The 15,483-nt window shown below is 41.1% G+C and overlaps 1 protein-coding gene across 2 annotated transcripts in view; it reads left to right on the top strand.

Moving 5' to 3' along the window:
• The window catches only part of MAPK12 (mitogen-activated protein kinase 12), a 41,412-nt gene extending 34,368 nt beyond the window's left edge, over window positions 1–7,044 (top strand). For both annotated transcript variants that reach the window (XM_037390100.1, XM_037390101.1), the window contains exons 9-12: window positions 1,454–1,533; window positions 2,322–2,400; window positions 3,934–4,107; window positions 4,887–7,044. In XM_037390100.1, coding sequence (XP_037245997.1) covers window positions 1,454–1,533; window positions 2,322–2,400; window positions 3,934–4,107; window positions 4,887–4,957 — 404 coding nt within the window. In that variant the 3' untranslated portion in view covers window positions 4,958–7,044. The remainder of the gene's footprint in view (window positions 1–1,453; window positions 1,534–2,321; window positions 2,401–3,933; window positions 4,108–4,886) is intronic.
• Window positions 7,045–15,483: the final 8,439 nt, after the last annotated feature.

Below are 15,483 nucleotides of genomic sequence, written 5' to 3'. Positions count from 1 at the left end.
CAAGTACTTGTTTACAGAGTCACAGAATCACAGTTGTTTAATTTTAGTTATATTTGTATTTAAGTACTTACATGTCGGACTAGGACCTCATTGCACAGAATCATATTAGTCTTGTTTTGTGAGGAAAAACATAAAAGGGGAAGATGGCATTCACCAAAAAAATGCCAGGGACTATGAAAAAGTAGAATACATCAAATTACTTCAGCTGTACAGATTTTAAGTACACATTAGTTCTTAACAAGAAAATACTAAAATATCTGCCAAAGAACAGCCGTTGACTAACACGTAGCATTTCTCAACCAATGCTAACCTTGAGCATTCTGGTACATAAATAAGAAAATGAATGAGTCATCATTTTCAAGTTGCACTGTAAACGTAAGAGTGGAAAAACTAGTTAATTGGAGTTCCAGAGTTTTCAGAACTATTGGCTGAAGTTCTACAACCATGTGTTACAAAGGAAATGACCCCAGCATGCTACTTCTTGCTGGCCTTTGAGCATATGAGCCAGTATTATCTATTGTCAGGGAAATGCAGCTGTGGGTTCAGCTGTGGGTAGGTAAATAAGAAAATAACTAATTTAAGGGTTTTTTGGTTTGCTGTTATGAATAGGTTATCCCGCAAACTTGGTATGGGATTTTGTTTATTTCATCAGCATTACCCACCATTGCCTTTTTCTGCAGAGGTTGGTGGAATTCTTGTGTGCCCTAAGCTCTGCTCTAGCTTCTCATCTGCTGCTCTTGCCAGAGAAGCAAACGAGTCATAAGCTGTTCTCTGCAGCATTAGCCTCCTGTAAATATGGTGTTTCTTCTCTGAAACAGCTAACATTGTTCCTGATTAATCTGTGCTGGTTTAGGACACAGGAGGTTAGGGAGTGTTTTGATGTCTCACCCACTCTTAGCATCTCAGCATCTGGAATCAAGCTAAGCATGCGGGAAATGAGGAGGAGAAGGATTAATTTTATTCCTCTTGAAGTTTCTCAGTGTGGAGAAGAACTAACACAGACTGGTTTCCTCTGATTTTTGTTCTGTTTATCATACCACCTGATATTCCCTGTGACTTCTGCCTCTATGTCACCTAAGTATTGGATAGACCAGGGCAATGCATGCAATACGAGTGTTGATTGTTCAGATACTTCAATACTTTTGGACTGATTTTGACCAAAAATATGGAGGAGGCCTGATGATATATATTAAAGGAGTTTGCAGATGATTCGGTTATGTGTTCACAAGTTATAGGATATCAGAAATAGGATCTTTTATTTCAGGTGCTTTCAGTATCTTTGCCTTTTGCAAGAAAAATGGAGAACTTTAATCTCACCTTTTATAAATCTTCCGTTCAGTCATTGCACTGTGATTTTTGCTTTTTTTCTCCCATAGCAAAGAAACTCATGGGTTTTGCAGGGTGCTTAGTTTTCTTGTGGTGACAGACTTTGTTCCTTATTTCTGGTATTCAGATCTGGACCAACTCACAGAAATAATGAAAATAACGGGTACACCTACTCAAGATTTTGTTCAAAAACTGCACAGTCAAGATGTGAGTATTCTGCTTTGTCAATTGGTTTTACATGTCTTAATTTTACTTAAGCCATGCTCATTCTTAGACTGGTTGAGGTAATATGGGTTGACTACTGAAATGGCCCCTGGTGGTACAATCTCTGCCTTGAAGTGCTTTACACACCCAGAATCCTACTGGAGATTGGGGGGGGGGGGGGGGGGCAGAAAAGGATCAGAACACTTGAAAAATCCATATGTTTAAATACTTCAAAGTTTCCAGTATGTACCATACAAACAGTTGATCTGGTGCATTACTGCTTTTATTGGAAATGTACTGAAAACATGAACGTGTTTAGAAATGCAGCTGTTTGCAGATGTCTCTTGACTTTCTTCCTATTCTTACGTGGATGTCCTTCTAGAATCCTTAAGCCCCTACTATAAAGAACCTAAAATTATTCATTACACTAACTATATAATTTAAATATTAATGAATTACTGTATAAGGTTCATTTCTAGAGATTCCTGTAAACTCATCATGACATTCTTTCGAATGATGCATACATATTTATTCTAATTAATATATTAAATATGGAGCACTAATAATTAAAGCTTTACATTGTTATTTCTCAACCACAATTTTAAGGCTTGGTTTAAAAAAAAAGTTTCTTTCAACAAGAAGGTGAAATATAATCAGGGTTTATGACCCCCCCAAAAATTAATTTGTACAATGTGCTATCAGAGCATTGTTGAATTGCCTATTCAGCATATTGTTAATGTCACAGTGCAAAGGTGGCAAAGATCTAATTTAATATCCATGTTTCTTTTAAGGCAAAAAACTATATCAAAAGCCTTCCAAAAGTCCAGAAAAAAGATTTTGCATCCATCTTGAAGTATGCGAATCCTTTGGGTAAGACAGTTTCTGTGGATGTGTACAATTTGTCTTGTTCTTGTGTTTGCATTGGAAGCAGCAGCAGTATCGGTCGTGTGATAGGTTATGTGATAGTTCTTGTGCTTTTCTATCTCTTGCTTTCCATAATTTGTAATTTTGATTTTAGTGGCTGAACTTTGCCAAGTTTAGACACTGCCAGAAATCAGATGTTTCTTAGAAGCATCAAAAAAAGTATTTTGCGTTTTAGGCTTTGATCCAGCATCTGCTTAATGGTTTTACTGGAGCAGCTTTCTCAAGAGCCCTGGGAGATTAAATATATGTAATATTTTTTTTTCTCTGTATTCTATCTGAAATATAATTCTGAAAGCTCAGTCTGATCTACAGTTGAAATGCAAGCAAATAGAAAGCGGACATTTTAGTCATGGACTTAATACATCCTGAGAAACATCTGTGCATTCCTGAGAAGCACTGGCTTGGATTTGACAGATATAAACAGCCAAAAGAGCATACCAAGTGTGCATAACTGTGACATGACCCAAAGCAGCCAGAGCTCTGAGATGGCTTTGCCCAAACCTTATCCGTTCCCCAATGACCTGAACACTCACAAAGCCAGTTTTATTAGAATATAAATAAGGATAATTGAAGTTTCTCAGTTTAAGAAGTTAAAATTGTATGTTCAGATACGGAAGAAATAAACATGATTAATAAGCACCCTGACTGCATGGTTAGCTCATTGACCTTCTCGGTTACAGCAAACTACAGATTTCCATTTAGTTTTTAGGACATTTCTTCCTGTCACCTCTGTGGCCATCTGGCTACTCCTTACATAGAGAACAACTGCTCATGGTCTGGGAGAGAAGGCTGGAGAGAACCCATGACATGGCAAGCAGGGGTTGCAGTATCCTGTCCACACTGCTGCCCCTTCTTTTCAGCTGCTCCACCCAATCCAGGAACGTTCTTTCTTCATATCTGTTTACACTAGCCCATTTTGACAGTCTAACAGTGGACCTGATCCAAAATCCACTGGAGAGGAACATACAAGATTTTCATGGATTGTTTTGGCTAAGGTCGAAAACACACAGCAGATAAAGTCAGTGCTGGGATTCTGTGCGTGAACAACTAACTTCTCTTAGTGAGCTTCAAACTGTACTTGGGCTTGGATTTGATCACATACAGAGCAATTCTGATTAGCTCTATGCCCACCTGTTCACTCTGCTGCTGTCAGGTTATGATGCACCTTAGAACCACAACACAGTGGCAATGATGAAAGACACCTGGGAAAGCCCCAAGCTCAGTGGTCCTGGAGCCAGAAGCTGAGAAGTCGTTAGCTGAGGTGATGTGGCTGTAATTGCATCCAGAAGCAAGGGAGCATATCTGCTTGCTCACAGCCCTGTTTTGTCACACACATGGGCCCCACTGGCTATAGAATGAACACCCAACGATTCTGCTTTTTAACTGTGTATTTATTTGAAATATCTCCAGGGCAACATTACTGTGTACAAGCTGGAATCAATGGCTTGATTTGAATACACTGTGTTTTCTGTGCAATAGCTGTAAACCTTTTGGAGAAGATGCTGGTGCTGGATGCAGAGAAGCGAGTCACAGCAGCTGAGGCTTTGATGCATCCATACTTTGAACCAATTCATGATCCTGAGGAAGAAATTGAAGCTGAGAAATATGATGACACGTTTGATAATATGGATCTTCCACTAGATGAATGGAAGCGTGAGTTCAGTTTTGTGATCTTTTAAAAAATAACTAGATACAAAGGTCATCCAGAAATAGGAATGTTCTCCTTCACAAATTACTTTCCCTGCTTTTGATTGAACAGAGTAAATAGACAGCATTAAGGTAGAGAAATGCTACTGATAAGCCAATGTTCCTCTTATTAAGTCCTCCTGGAATGATGCCTAAAGGTTTCTTCTTTGTGTTGTAATGGAGGTCCTTCTTCAAGTGTCTGTCCTCCCATCTTCTGCAATGTAGGAAAGAAACCGTTTTTGTAACATGTTTCTTCCACTGGATAGAACAGGCAAATGGATTCCTCAACTGTTGGCTGTGCAACATTTGCTAGCCTTAATTTTAGGTAAGATTCTCTCAGGGAGAGAAAATGTACCTATCTCAGCAGAGATTTAAATCTGAATCTATTTTTCATCTAACATCAGAGGTTTGTATTTTGGCTTATAAGTGAGGATGTGACTTTTAAAGCTGATCTGCTCAGTAACTCTTTCTGAGGACATTGTCCACTGTACTGTAAAGTTAATGCTCGCATCCCTTTGAAAGCACCCATACAGTATTTCAGTATTGGGCTGCTTCTTCAGATCTGACGTGGTGAAAAAATGATCCTTAATTCCCTTACTTTTTGTACTCTTTCTCTCTTTTACCTGAAGAGGTCTCTCCCTGACTAGATCAGAGCCTAACCGTGCTGGGGGTTGCACCTTGCTGTGTCTGTCCGGTTCCTTTTCTGATTAGACCAGCAGTGCTGTGTTTATTCTGTTGTTTTCCAGGCATTACATATAAAGAGATACTGAACTTCAAACCACCACAGGCATTGGAGTCAAAGGAGACAGCAGTGTAATTGTATGACTCGGCCTTTTTAGAACTCGGAAGAAAGCAGGAAAGTTGTAAATGTTTGTGACATTTCAGGTGTATACAACTTTTATAAATAAACTGGATGTAATTGTTTCATCTGGACTGTAAGAAAGAGCAGTGTCTTTTACTCTGCATGTGGAAGTTGGTGCCTTTGGGAGTAGCATTCCAAAACTATCCAGAAACTTACTCCTGCCTACAAATTCTTCCTTCTGCATGAAAGGATTCAGACTGTGCTAACGTGGTGACATCCTCAAAAGAGGCAGCAGGACCAATTCTTCAACTCGGAGATCACAAGAGTGTGATGTACCACCCCAAGCAAGCTGAGACACACAGGGTATGTCAGAAATGTACCGTGACTCTCCAAGGCCACTGAACTGTCTTGAATGCAAGAAGTATTCATGCAACTTCCTCTGGAATATTACACCTTGGTAAGATGCCTGGGGAGGCTAATCAGCTTCTGCTACCACTGCTAGTAGAATGGGTAGTGGAGACACAGCCTGAACGAATGCCTATGTGTCCCCTGTCCTACCTGAGTGGAGGAGAACCTGAGCTCCAGCCAGTTCTGACACATCTGGACAAGAGGCAAGAAGTAGAGAAGTGTTGATGTCCTAGATTTTTTTTTCAAAGTAACCAGCACAGCAGGACAAGATTTCACAAACGCACTAGGTGAACAGTCACTGGATAAACAATCACTGTCAAGGGGTACAATATTTTACTCTGAATACGGTGCAGTCTCTTTGCATAATAGACTAGAGATCAAGGATTTCAAGGGAGAAATTCTTAAGACTTTCTAAAATTTTGTAAGCTCTCTAGCATCTTAGTATTGAAATGATCACTGAGAAAGTACTTCTTCGCAAAGGATGTACTGGTTATAGAATCAGCAGGGCTGATTTTAGAAATAAAGCTGCACGTAGGTCACATGATAGAAAACAAAATGAGGATAAAAAGGCTATGCTGCAGCTGCTCATTGGGAATACCTGCAGCAAGCTGTTTTGTTCATGGTGTACAGAGGCGTTGCCAGGTGCAGAACAGCAACCATTCCTTTTTTTAGTCTTTTGAACTCATCTCACTTCAAAAAGCCCCCAGACTTTCTGTTCAGAGGTGCCTTACCAGGAGCCAGCTTTCTGATGGGATAGATTGGTTAGACGCTTCACAAGTTCCTCTTACTGCCCTCTTACTGTGTTTTCATAGGTGCTTAGTTCATAATAATCTCTCAGAGGTAGGAGAAAGGCAAACCTTTGGTGAAGAGTTTCTTTGTGAGATTGCTTGTCCTTGTTAAAGATAATGTCTTCACATTTGATGTTCAGATGTGGATTATTCCCAGTGCAATATGCTGTTGTGTGTTGCTACTAGGTGAAACAGTTGTGAAGGAAGGCATTTGATCTCAGCAGCTAATAACTTAAAAAATAGTAAGAAATTAGTTAGAGTTTTTTGCTTTACTAATTTAAACCAAAAGTTTTAATCAAGGCACAGTTGTCTATTTCTTTCAATGAATTTTTAAATTAAACACCTGTAAATATTAGCATTTGTTTAAAAATTGTGATAAGCGTTGATTTGCTTGAGACAGACACCTAGAGGGACTAAATGGTGATAGAAACCTTGAGTTATTGATGTATTTGACAAGTCATCAAAAACTACAGTTTCAGGAATGCACAAAAAGAGCAGAGAATGTAATTTGAAACAAAAGCTTTTTCCACACTACAGGTCACTGAGGAAGGCACGCTTAAGAGTCATACCCCATTTTGCTCTATTGACTTTCTGCTTGGACTAAACTTTTACATTAAATAGGAACTTTAATTTTTACAGAATAGGCATTTTCTTATAGGATCATGTTCTGTGATAGTCTTAAAAGTCATGGGAGAAAAGTGTCTATTGGAATTAGTGGGCTCAATAGAGCCAGTCAATGGGAAACAGAAAGTGTCAAAAACCTTGTAAATGCTCCCACTGTAATTTAAATGGAATTTCAACATCCTAAATTTAAGCAAGGATCTAAAGTCTTGAGACAATGGGGATGGCTCAAATGTTAGTCAGACTTTGAGGGAGCTTTTTTTTTTCCATTGAAATACTGGAGGAATACAGAACTCTTAAAATACTCTGAAGAGAACACCTTGATGCATGTGGCAGCAAAGGCTGAAGTACTGCTGTGCTACCTAGCCAGCAAACAGTCTGTAAGGTAAAATAGCAAACGTGGAAAGTTTGTCACATCTTGGCAAGATGTTCCTGCAAAGAGATTGAAATCTACAGAAATGGTTCCAAACAGCAATAGAGATTATTAGTATAAGTAGCTCATTAAAAGAAATGCAATGTGAAAGCAGAAATATTTTGCATGGTAGGCAGCTGCTGCTTCAAAGGGAGAGACAATGTTTCATAAGTTTTTATTTGCTATTTCTACTGGTGCTAAGCAACTCAGGAATAAGAACCCAATTTCTGTTTGCCTTAAAAGAAATGTAAATATGTTCTGCATGTACTTGAAATGTGTGGTGACAAATAAAGGTTGCGACTTTGTTTTTTACACAAAAATTGTCTTATTTTCCCCAAATGTGTTCCCAAGTGTATAATCAACTCCTGAAAAATATTTTTTTCAGTGTAAGGGAACTGTATGAAACCTAATATTGTAGGTACATTTAATGTAATATGAGCTGCTGATGTAGTTTATTCTGGAAGTCAGTCAGACCAGAGATGCTACCCTTTCTCCCATTTTCCAAACTTCAAATCAGCCACAGAGCTGATCTGATTGTACTACTGCCACTTAATTATTTCTTACAGCATCTTGGATTTTACCAGACATGGTTTCAGTCCTTAAATGTGGTTGCATTCCTCAGCCTGACTGTAAAAGCGCAAGTCAGATTGACTGTCATCAAGCATATACATCTTTGAGTTAACAGAGTTCTAGTAGGATATATGGGACCTTTGCCCTGAAAACCCACATGCCTTCTGACTGTTTTAGAGCAAGATTGTCCCTTTAAGTATTAACCTTCATTGCATGGAACACACATCACTCATGCTGAATTTTAATAATGTGGTGTTGTGGGCCAGATGTGGCTCACAATTTCACTTCTTGATTATTTTCTGGGTTTTTTACAGGATAACACTGACATGAGTGCTAATATGTGCCCTGCAGACTGTGTTCAGAAGGTCGACTTTGTTCTTGATTCGGAACCGCCAGGCATATGAGCTGGGTGGGATTGTTTGAGCTTCCTACTTTCTGACCTGCTGTTCAAGTACAAACATCAGATGCTTCTGGTCTGCTTCAGATAAGGTTGTCAGAGAATGAAGCGTGCTAGTAGGTGCTGTCATTCACTGGATCTTGGTATGAAATGCTGTAGAGCTTTAGATGGTCCGGGCAGGTATCAGGGACAGAATTAGAGGCTCATAACACCTGCTGTCTCTGCTAATTAATTCTCCATCTCCTGAATACACTGTAGGGCGACTGGTTGTACCAGAAGCAATTCCATGAACTACAGTACTTAAACACCTCTCCCAAGTATTTTTAAGAATTCAGAAGCATGAGCTGGAGAAAGATCAAGGGAGGAAGACTTCCACCATACAGACAATCTTGAATCTTCATGGACTACCAGTTAATAAGCAGCTGTTGTGCACAGATGACTTGCAGCCCTCTGGGAGAGTAACATAATGATGTAGAAACCCCATTGCCACCTAGCAACCACATGCTGCTCTCAGGCATGTGAATGATGAATGGTTTTTAGCTACCAGGAACAGCATCCCTCTGCAAGGAGGTAAGTGGGGACAAGGAAAGTAATTGAAGGATTCATTATTTTTATCTGCTGCTATCCTGCTCTGCAAACAGAGCTCCTTTATGCTTAGCTTTGTTTCATTTCCATGCTGGAGTTTTCTAGTTGACTCCAAGGTCTGCCTCATCAATAAGTGACGAGGTGCATTTCCCAGCTAAGTTTGAGTAATCCAGACGTGCAACTCTTACCCCTTTTATTGAAGTATTTTGAATGTGCTGTTATCTTTAAGAGGCAAAATGAGGCAACTGGTGAAGCAACCAAATGAAATCTAGTGAAAGAAATTGCTTGGGTCCCATTTGAGAATGTTTGCAGTTTTGCCTTGCCGTGTCCTGGGGGCTCATCCTCACAGGGGAGCAGGACATGTCTCTTGCTGTGTTTCCGTGGTGCCTGCAGCCAAAGGCTGTCATCCGAGTGACACTCGTGGTGCCAGCACAACCAAAGACTGCCCCCTAATCCAATTCAGTCTGATATTAATAGGAAATTCATCATTATTATTATTATTATTATTACTGCAGTAATATTATCGCAGGTTGTAACAGTAAAATTATATTGCTCAGAAAAACACAGGCGTTGAATCTACTGGGGGTCTAGGCCAAGGCGGCTTTTTTTCAGGCAATTTAAAAGCCCCATTTGTACATGACAGAGTTCCTGCTGCCAAGTAGTACGACTTTGGCATGCGTCCAGCCATTTTGCTGTTCCTAGAAAACTCCTGACATTTTTGGGTTTGAGTCAATTTTGAATTTACTTCTCATAGAAATGATAGTGTGCTACTGTAAGGAGAGAAAATATGGCTGAGAAGTGTAATCAGAAAAACACTAGATAAAGTTTTCTAAAGCAAACCCCTCTCAAGGTCTAGGATACATTATAAATTAAAGGTCAGTTATAAGGAAACAAAATTGCTGCTTGGGAAGAATCCTGAGCCATGACTGGAGTAACCAAGTATATTTGGTTGGAGTGTGAACTCTTAAAAGAGTCCCAAGAATACTTTTTATATAATGCACAAAATTAGCATAGTATAAACTTTGAATAACGAGGAAGCATGACTGGTGCACATGAAGGATCTGCTGGCCCTGAAGCAGGGCACCTTTTTAAGAACAGCTTTGCATATTGATGAGGGAAGCACAACACTGCAAGGCGCTTCCCAGAAAGCATCCTTCAGAAGTGTAGGTTCATCTAGCTGGAACGAGATGATCAAATCAGGCAAATGTTTGATTCCATTTAAATGATTACATTTAATGTAAGGCATCTCCACTTGTTTGCTAGGGTTCTTAATTCTGGATTTCCAGACTAAAATGTAGCCGCAGGGAGATTCATCTCAGGGGTTCTTCATAGTTCCAGCAGTCTCAATCTGTCCACATCATTACTACCATCAACACAGTTTACCTCAGTGATGGTGAGTTCCTTGTCTATGTGTTTTATCACACAGATTTATATTATTTTTCTTCATGTGGTACCTCTTTCATTGAAGGCAATGACTAAGTCTTCTCCAGGAAAGTGTTAGGAAGTTTTTACCGGAGGAATTTATAGCTCCTGCCCCCTAGCTCTTGCGAAAGGTGGCGACTATGTGATGACTTAAGACAAGGCAGAATGCAGGACATGAAAGCACTCTCTCAGGGTTGGGCTATCCAAAACGATTGCCTGTAGAACATAGAGATTCCTCTCCCCATGTCCGCTGAAGCTGCCTTTGACTCTGCCTTGTGTTTTGGCTGGCTGGAGACCTCAGCACCTGCTGCAGCAGGGAGGTCCCTGGGCTTGCACGTGCAAGCTGGTGGGCTGTGTGTTGGACACGTGGGCTCTGCACTAACAAACTCACCAGGGCTGGGAGTGTTTTCTAGGTGCTGACCTTTAGCTGCATGCTCTGTTAAATTGCTAACACAGTTTCGGCCTGGGGCAGCTGCGGTCTTGCTGTGACTCCCCCAGCACAGCTGAGGAGCCGGTGGTGGCCAGGTGGTGCTCCTAACAGGCAGTGGAATGCCGTCAGCCAGCTTTGGAAGGTAAGAGGATTTCAGAGCATGGAGTTGGGCAGTGTCTTGCCAGTTGGACTTCTTAGATCCAGCAAACTATTCCAGACGTGGTTAATTTACTAGCACAGACATGATCACAGAGCAAGGGTGCCTGGAAAATTGTGCTTACCCCAAAATAATGGGTGCCTATGGCTGTAATCTCTTTGTGCTGTTGTCCTCTAGCCATAAAATAATAAAAATGCAGCCTGGGCAAAGTAGTTGTTTAGGAAAGAGTGATGGTGAGCTCTGTTGTAAGGTTGTGAGGACATCCCTGGGGGCTTCTAGAGGTTTGGCTGCCAGGGCCGGGGGCCAGCTCAAAGCCAGTGCAGCCGAGGGCAGCCCCTTCCCCACGGTGACCCTGGGGACAGGCTCCCAGACGCTGCGAAGCCAAACCCTGGCCAGGGGAGCTGCTTCCAGCTGAGGCTCTGGCCTTGGCCCTGCCTGAGCTGCAGCTCCCCACCACCCTGCGGCCATGTGCCTGGCCATGGGTCCCAGCGAGCCACTACCACCCACAGGCTGATGTCCCAGCCTGGCCTGTCCCCATCCCCAGGGAGGTGCTCCAACCTGGGGCTGCCCTCGCCTTCTGCCCTGACTAGATATGGTGGTTTGCATTCAGTTCGGTCCAGTTGAAGAGATTTATTGGCTGTGCTCCAAAACGAAATGAAAATAATACATATTTTCCCTGCCATTTGGCAAATCTACTGTAAGTCACTGAGAGTGTCTCATTTGTTGTTAACACAATTTGGACCAAGTAAGTGTCATGACATCATTTGCCCTAATAAAGTTTTTCATACCTGACACATTTGTTCAAAAGTTAATGATGAGGTAGGAAGCAAAATAACTGCAAGAGAGTACAGATTTCCTTTAAACAAAGAAAAAACAGTGCAGGAGGATTTTTTTGAAGGCATTGCTAGTATCTTAAATAAGCAGTTGGACTTGCCAGAGAGGTGAAACCACAAGCAGTGAGAATGCTGTGAATGCTGAGATCAAGTCCTGCCTGCTGGCAGAGCAGGAGGGCTGTCACCAGAGATAAAAATAAACTCCAGGTTCCATGCCATGTTACAGGCTTTAAACATGATTTCCCTTATGGCTTCCAAATGCTCTGGTAATGTTTTACATTAAGGTTGCTGAATTATCAGAACAGGTGTGAAACTATGGCCATACATTAACAAGTGAGTATTTGGAGACTCTGTAAAATGAGTGGGGTTCTCTTCACAAACACCTCACTATAACTACAATTTCTATAGCTACTCAGTGTTGCCATTTGAAGTCTCTAAAGCAGAACATGAACTACTTTTCCTTAGGTTTCCCAATGGATTTTATAACCTTTTATGCTTTATGGCTGGATTAGTGGTTTTGATCACCTGGATTTGATATGATTAATGTTATGAACTTGCTGTATCTTCCAACTTTTGAATTGCTTTCCATAGCTGATGTTTGGCACTGTTAACATACTTTGAAGTATAAATTATTTATGTAAAGGGAAAATTCACTTTGTGCTGTAGTCTCAGATCTCTAGCAGTGGGGTAAGCATGACCACCCATGTGAAACTGCTCAGGAAAAGCTGAAGAGCTGAGCTGAGCAAGCAGAGAGCATTGCTGTGCCCCAAAGATCTTGCCTTAATGTGCCAAATTCATACCAGAGGATGCCTGAGGGCTCCCTTAGGGTTAATAAAATCTTCTCTAATATGGGGATGTGAACCATCATGAGCTGGTTCATGCATCCTTTGTGATCAATTAGTAGGTTTCAAGAAGACTAAATGTCTGTCTTCTCATCCAGGAATGCTGGGCCTTGAAAAACATGGGTGTGTCAGTAGGCTGGTTATGAAGAGCCTGTGCCACAAATAGTCCTTTCCTCTTGGAAAGGAGAAAGATTAAACCTTGGAAGTAGGCAGAATTTGAAGCACTGTTTCCCCTCGTTTTTCTGTGTAAGCTTTATCTACTCAAGCAGTGTTCTTACTGAGTAGGTCAAATGCCACTAATCCTCAAAAAAAGAAATAGCCAAGTGAATGTTCTCACATGTGTGGGCATGGCCCCAAGGTGGCTTCTCCCACTGGCATGCAGGGAGGGAACGACTGTGTAAGGACTCCAGTAAGCACAGGGAGAAAAGTTGTTTATTCCCTTTAAAGCTTGGCATATGCACCTGCAGCATCCCTTGCTGGAGCCAAGATATTAGGATGTTTTACTCCGTCAACCATATGGTAGGGCAAAGTGCCTTCCATACGGGATCTTTGTTTAATACCATGTTCCCAAACAAAACATTTTTATATAACCTCCTGAAACGTAAGTCACCAAAAAGAGTGGAATGGGTGGCCTGTTTATATTTGCCACCTTTGTCAATCTTGCTCACATCAAGGGATGCCATGAGAACTTCACTGACATTAATAGGATGCGTTGTAACAGGCAGCATAAGCAAAACAGGCAGAATACTTGGTTTTCAGTATGCAATCACGGGTTATGGAAACTGTCATTGCCTTCCTGGGGTACAGGGTCAGCCTGTCAATAACTCCCGTACTTCTGTTTAATTTCCATTGAGTATCAGGAAGAAAAATACTACTTAGCATAAGCAAGGATATCAAAATTTGATCCAATTATTAAAAAAAAAAGGGGGGGTGGGGTGGGTGGGGAGAAGAGAGCTTTTACCCACACAACCAACTGCTCCGGTTATACTCTTTGGTTGTGTTTTCTAAAAATATTTTTCTCTCTCTCACAAAAAAAAAGCTCTTCTGCCCTAGTACATTTAACAGTAGTAATGCTGTAGTAGAGATGTAGATATAACAAGGCAAGGCTCCCATAGGGGAGTGGTAATAACATTTATCAGACATAAGCAGGGGAAAAAAGCTAAAGAAGCTGTCAGGCAAACATGCTTCTTGTAAGGTCTGAAACTAGAGCTGCAATCACAAATCTTTTGTCTTGATGCTCCTGAGTCTAATTTCAAAATACCTTCCCCTCTAAACTATTTGCTTCTCTGTGGTTTCCATAATGAAAAGAGCCTCCTGTGGATACAGTTATCAATCTTGGGTCACTGCAACCAGCATGAAACCCTTAATGCTATTTAGAGAATGAAAATGGTTCTTAAGACCAAAAAAAATCAGCGTCTCCTGATTAACCTTAAACTCAATTATTTCTCTGGTCCTCCCTCCCTCACTGATCTTCATAAACTAATTAGGAGCAAACCACAGTTTTAAAGGTCATGTAAGTACTGTTGGATTTTGAGCCATTTCTAAATGATAGCTCTATAATTTTTCCTTATTTATTCAGCTCTTGCTGTTGAGTAGCTAATTAGGATGGATTCATCTCCGTTCCATTTCCTGGTAGTATCAGTGGAAGAAAATGATTGCCCTGGGGTGATGGTAAAGGGCTGTGAAAGCCAAATGACGTAACGTTTCACAGGAAGGCCACGAGGCATGGTCTGCACCCAGATTAGCAAGTGGGCGCTGGAGTCACAGACCCTCTAATCCTGGCCTGTGGGCTGAAGGACTCTTGCCCAGATATTTCAGTCCAAATAGTGTTTAATCATTAGGGTGGAGACTTCTTTATCGGTGAACTTCTCTTCAAGATAGGGTAATAGAAACCAAATGTCTTTGATGTCAACAGAGGTGATGTATGCAACACAAGCCATGGTGAAAGGGAAGAAGCTGCCATCTGCCCTCTGAACGCGAAGGGACAGAAGGCCCAAATAAATAGAAAACTTATGTTCTTCTTAATCTTTTTTAAAGCATACTGTGCCTGTGCTTTCTGTTTGAACACTGTGTTGTTGGTTTTTTAAGTTGAATTCTCCCCCTTTGCAGAGGATTTAAAGTCTGCCATGAACACCAGCGGGGCTGTCCCACAAACTGGAGGGGTGGGGATGAAGCGGTTGATGTGGCTCTCAGGCCTGCTGTGGGGGTGATTATGGCAACATAAATGCTCTCTATAGAAACAGTTGCTGAGGTTTTGCAGACTTTGAGGGCCCAGCATCGCAGGGTTATGAGGAGGCACTATGTGACCCCATTAGGGTGTATTTAGAAAGATTTAGTAAGTATACAAGATGCAAAATCTACTCACTTTTAAATAATTGTTCTACTAGATGTCTTCTTGGATGGACAAGAAGCCTCACAGACTATCTGCAGGGATACCATCCCTGTATGACAACACAGAGAAAATCAAAAACATTTGATTAAAAAAAAAAAAAAGTGCCATTATCACATTTGATGTCTAGAGCTGCCCATGATGATCCAGCTAATGCCTGGCATGGTCCTGCTGATCACCTGCCGCAGTGCTGGGCTCCTGCTCTCTCTTGCCTTCTTCTCACACAGAGGTGTGATTTGGCTATGCATTTGTAATTGAAGTGGGTTACACAAAAGGCTGGTCGCTTCATTCACTAAACCTGGAAAAATGTTTTGAGTTCCTTAATATACGAGAAATACTGAATAAAAGTAAATTAGTGACAGCTGCAATACAAAGTGTCTTTTGGTGGGGTAAGAAGGAGCGTTAAAGGCTCCAAGAGGCTGACTTTTGTGGTCATCTTTTTCCAGAAGGTGTGTGTAAGGCCATATCCAAAATAGGGAGAGTGAAAATAAATAAAGAATATTCACACCTTCGGTGAGTATCCTTTACCCTTCAGGTACAGAGCTCACGTAACAGAACAGAAAAAAACTATTCCCATCAAATATTTGCATAGCAGTCAGGTAAAAATTATATACCATGTGCCTATGAATGGACACACTCTTTTGTGAAGCAGTTACTTTCGTAAGTAATCAGTTAGTAATTGCCACA

Source organism: Falco rusticolus, chromosome 5 (assembly GCF_015220075.1).
Source record: "Falco rusticolus isolate bFalRus1 chromosome 5, bFalRus1.pri, whole genome shotgun sequence".
In the NCBI taxonomy this organism is placed as follows: Eukaryota; Metazoa; Chordata; class Aves; order Falconiformes; family Falconidae; genus Falco; species Falco rusticolus.
Note: the sequence above shows the minus strand (reverse complement) of the source record. Positions and strands in the feature narration are given on the sequence as shown.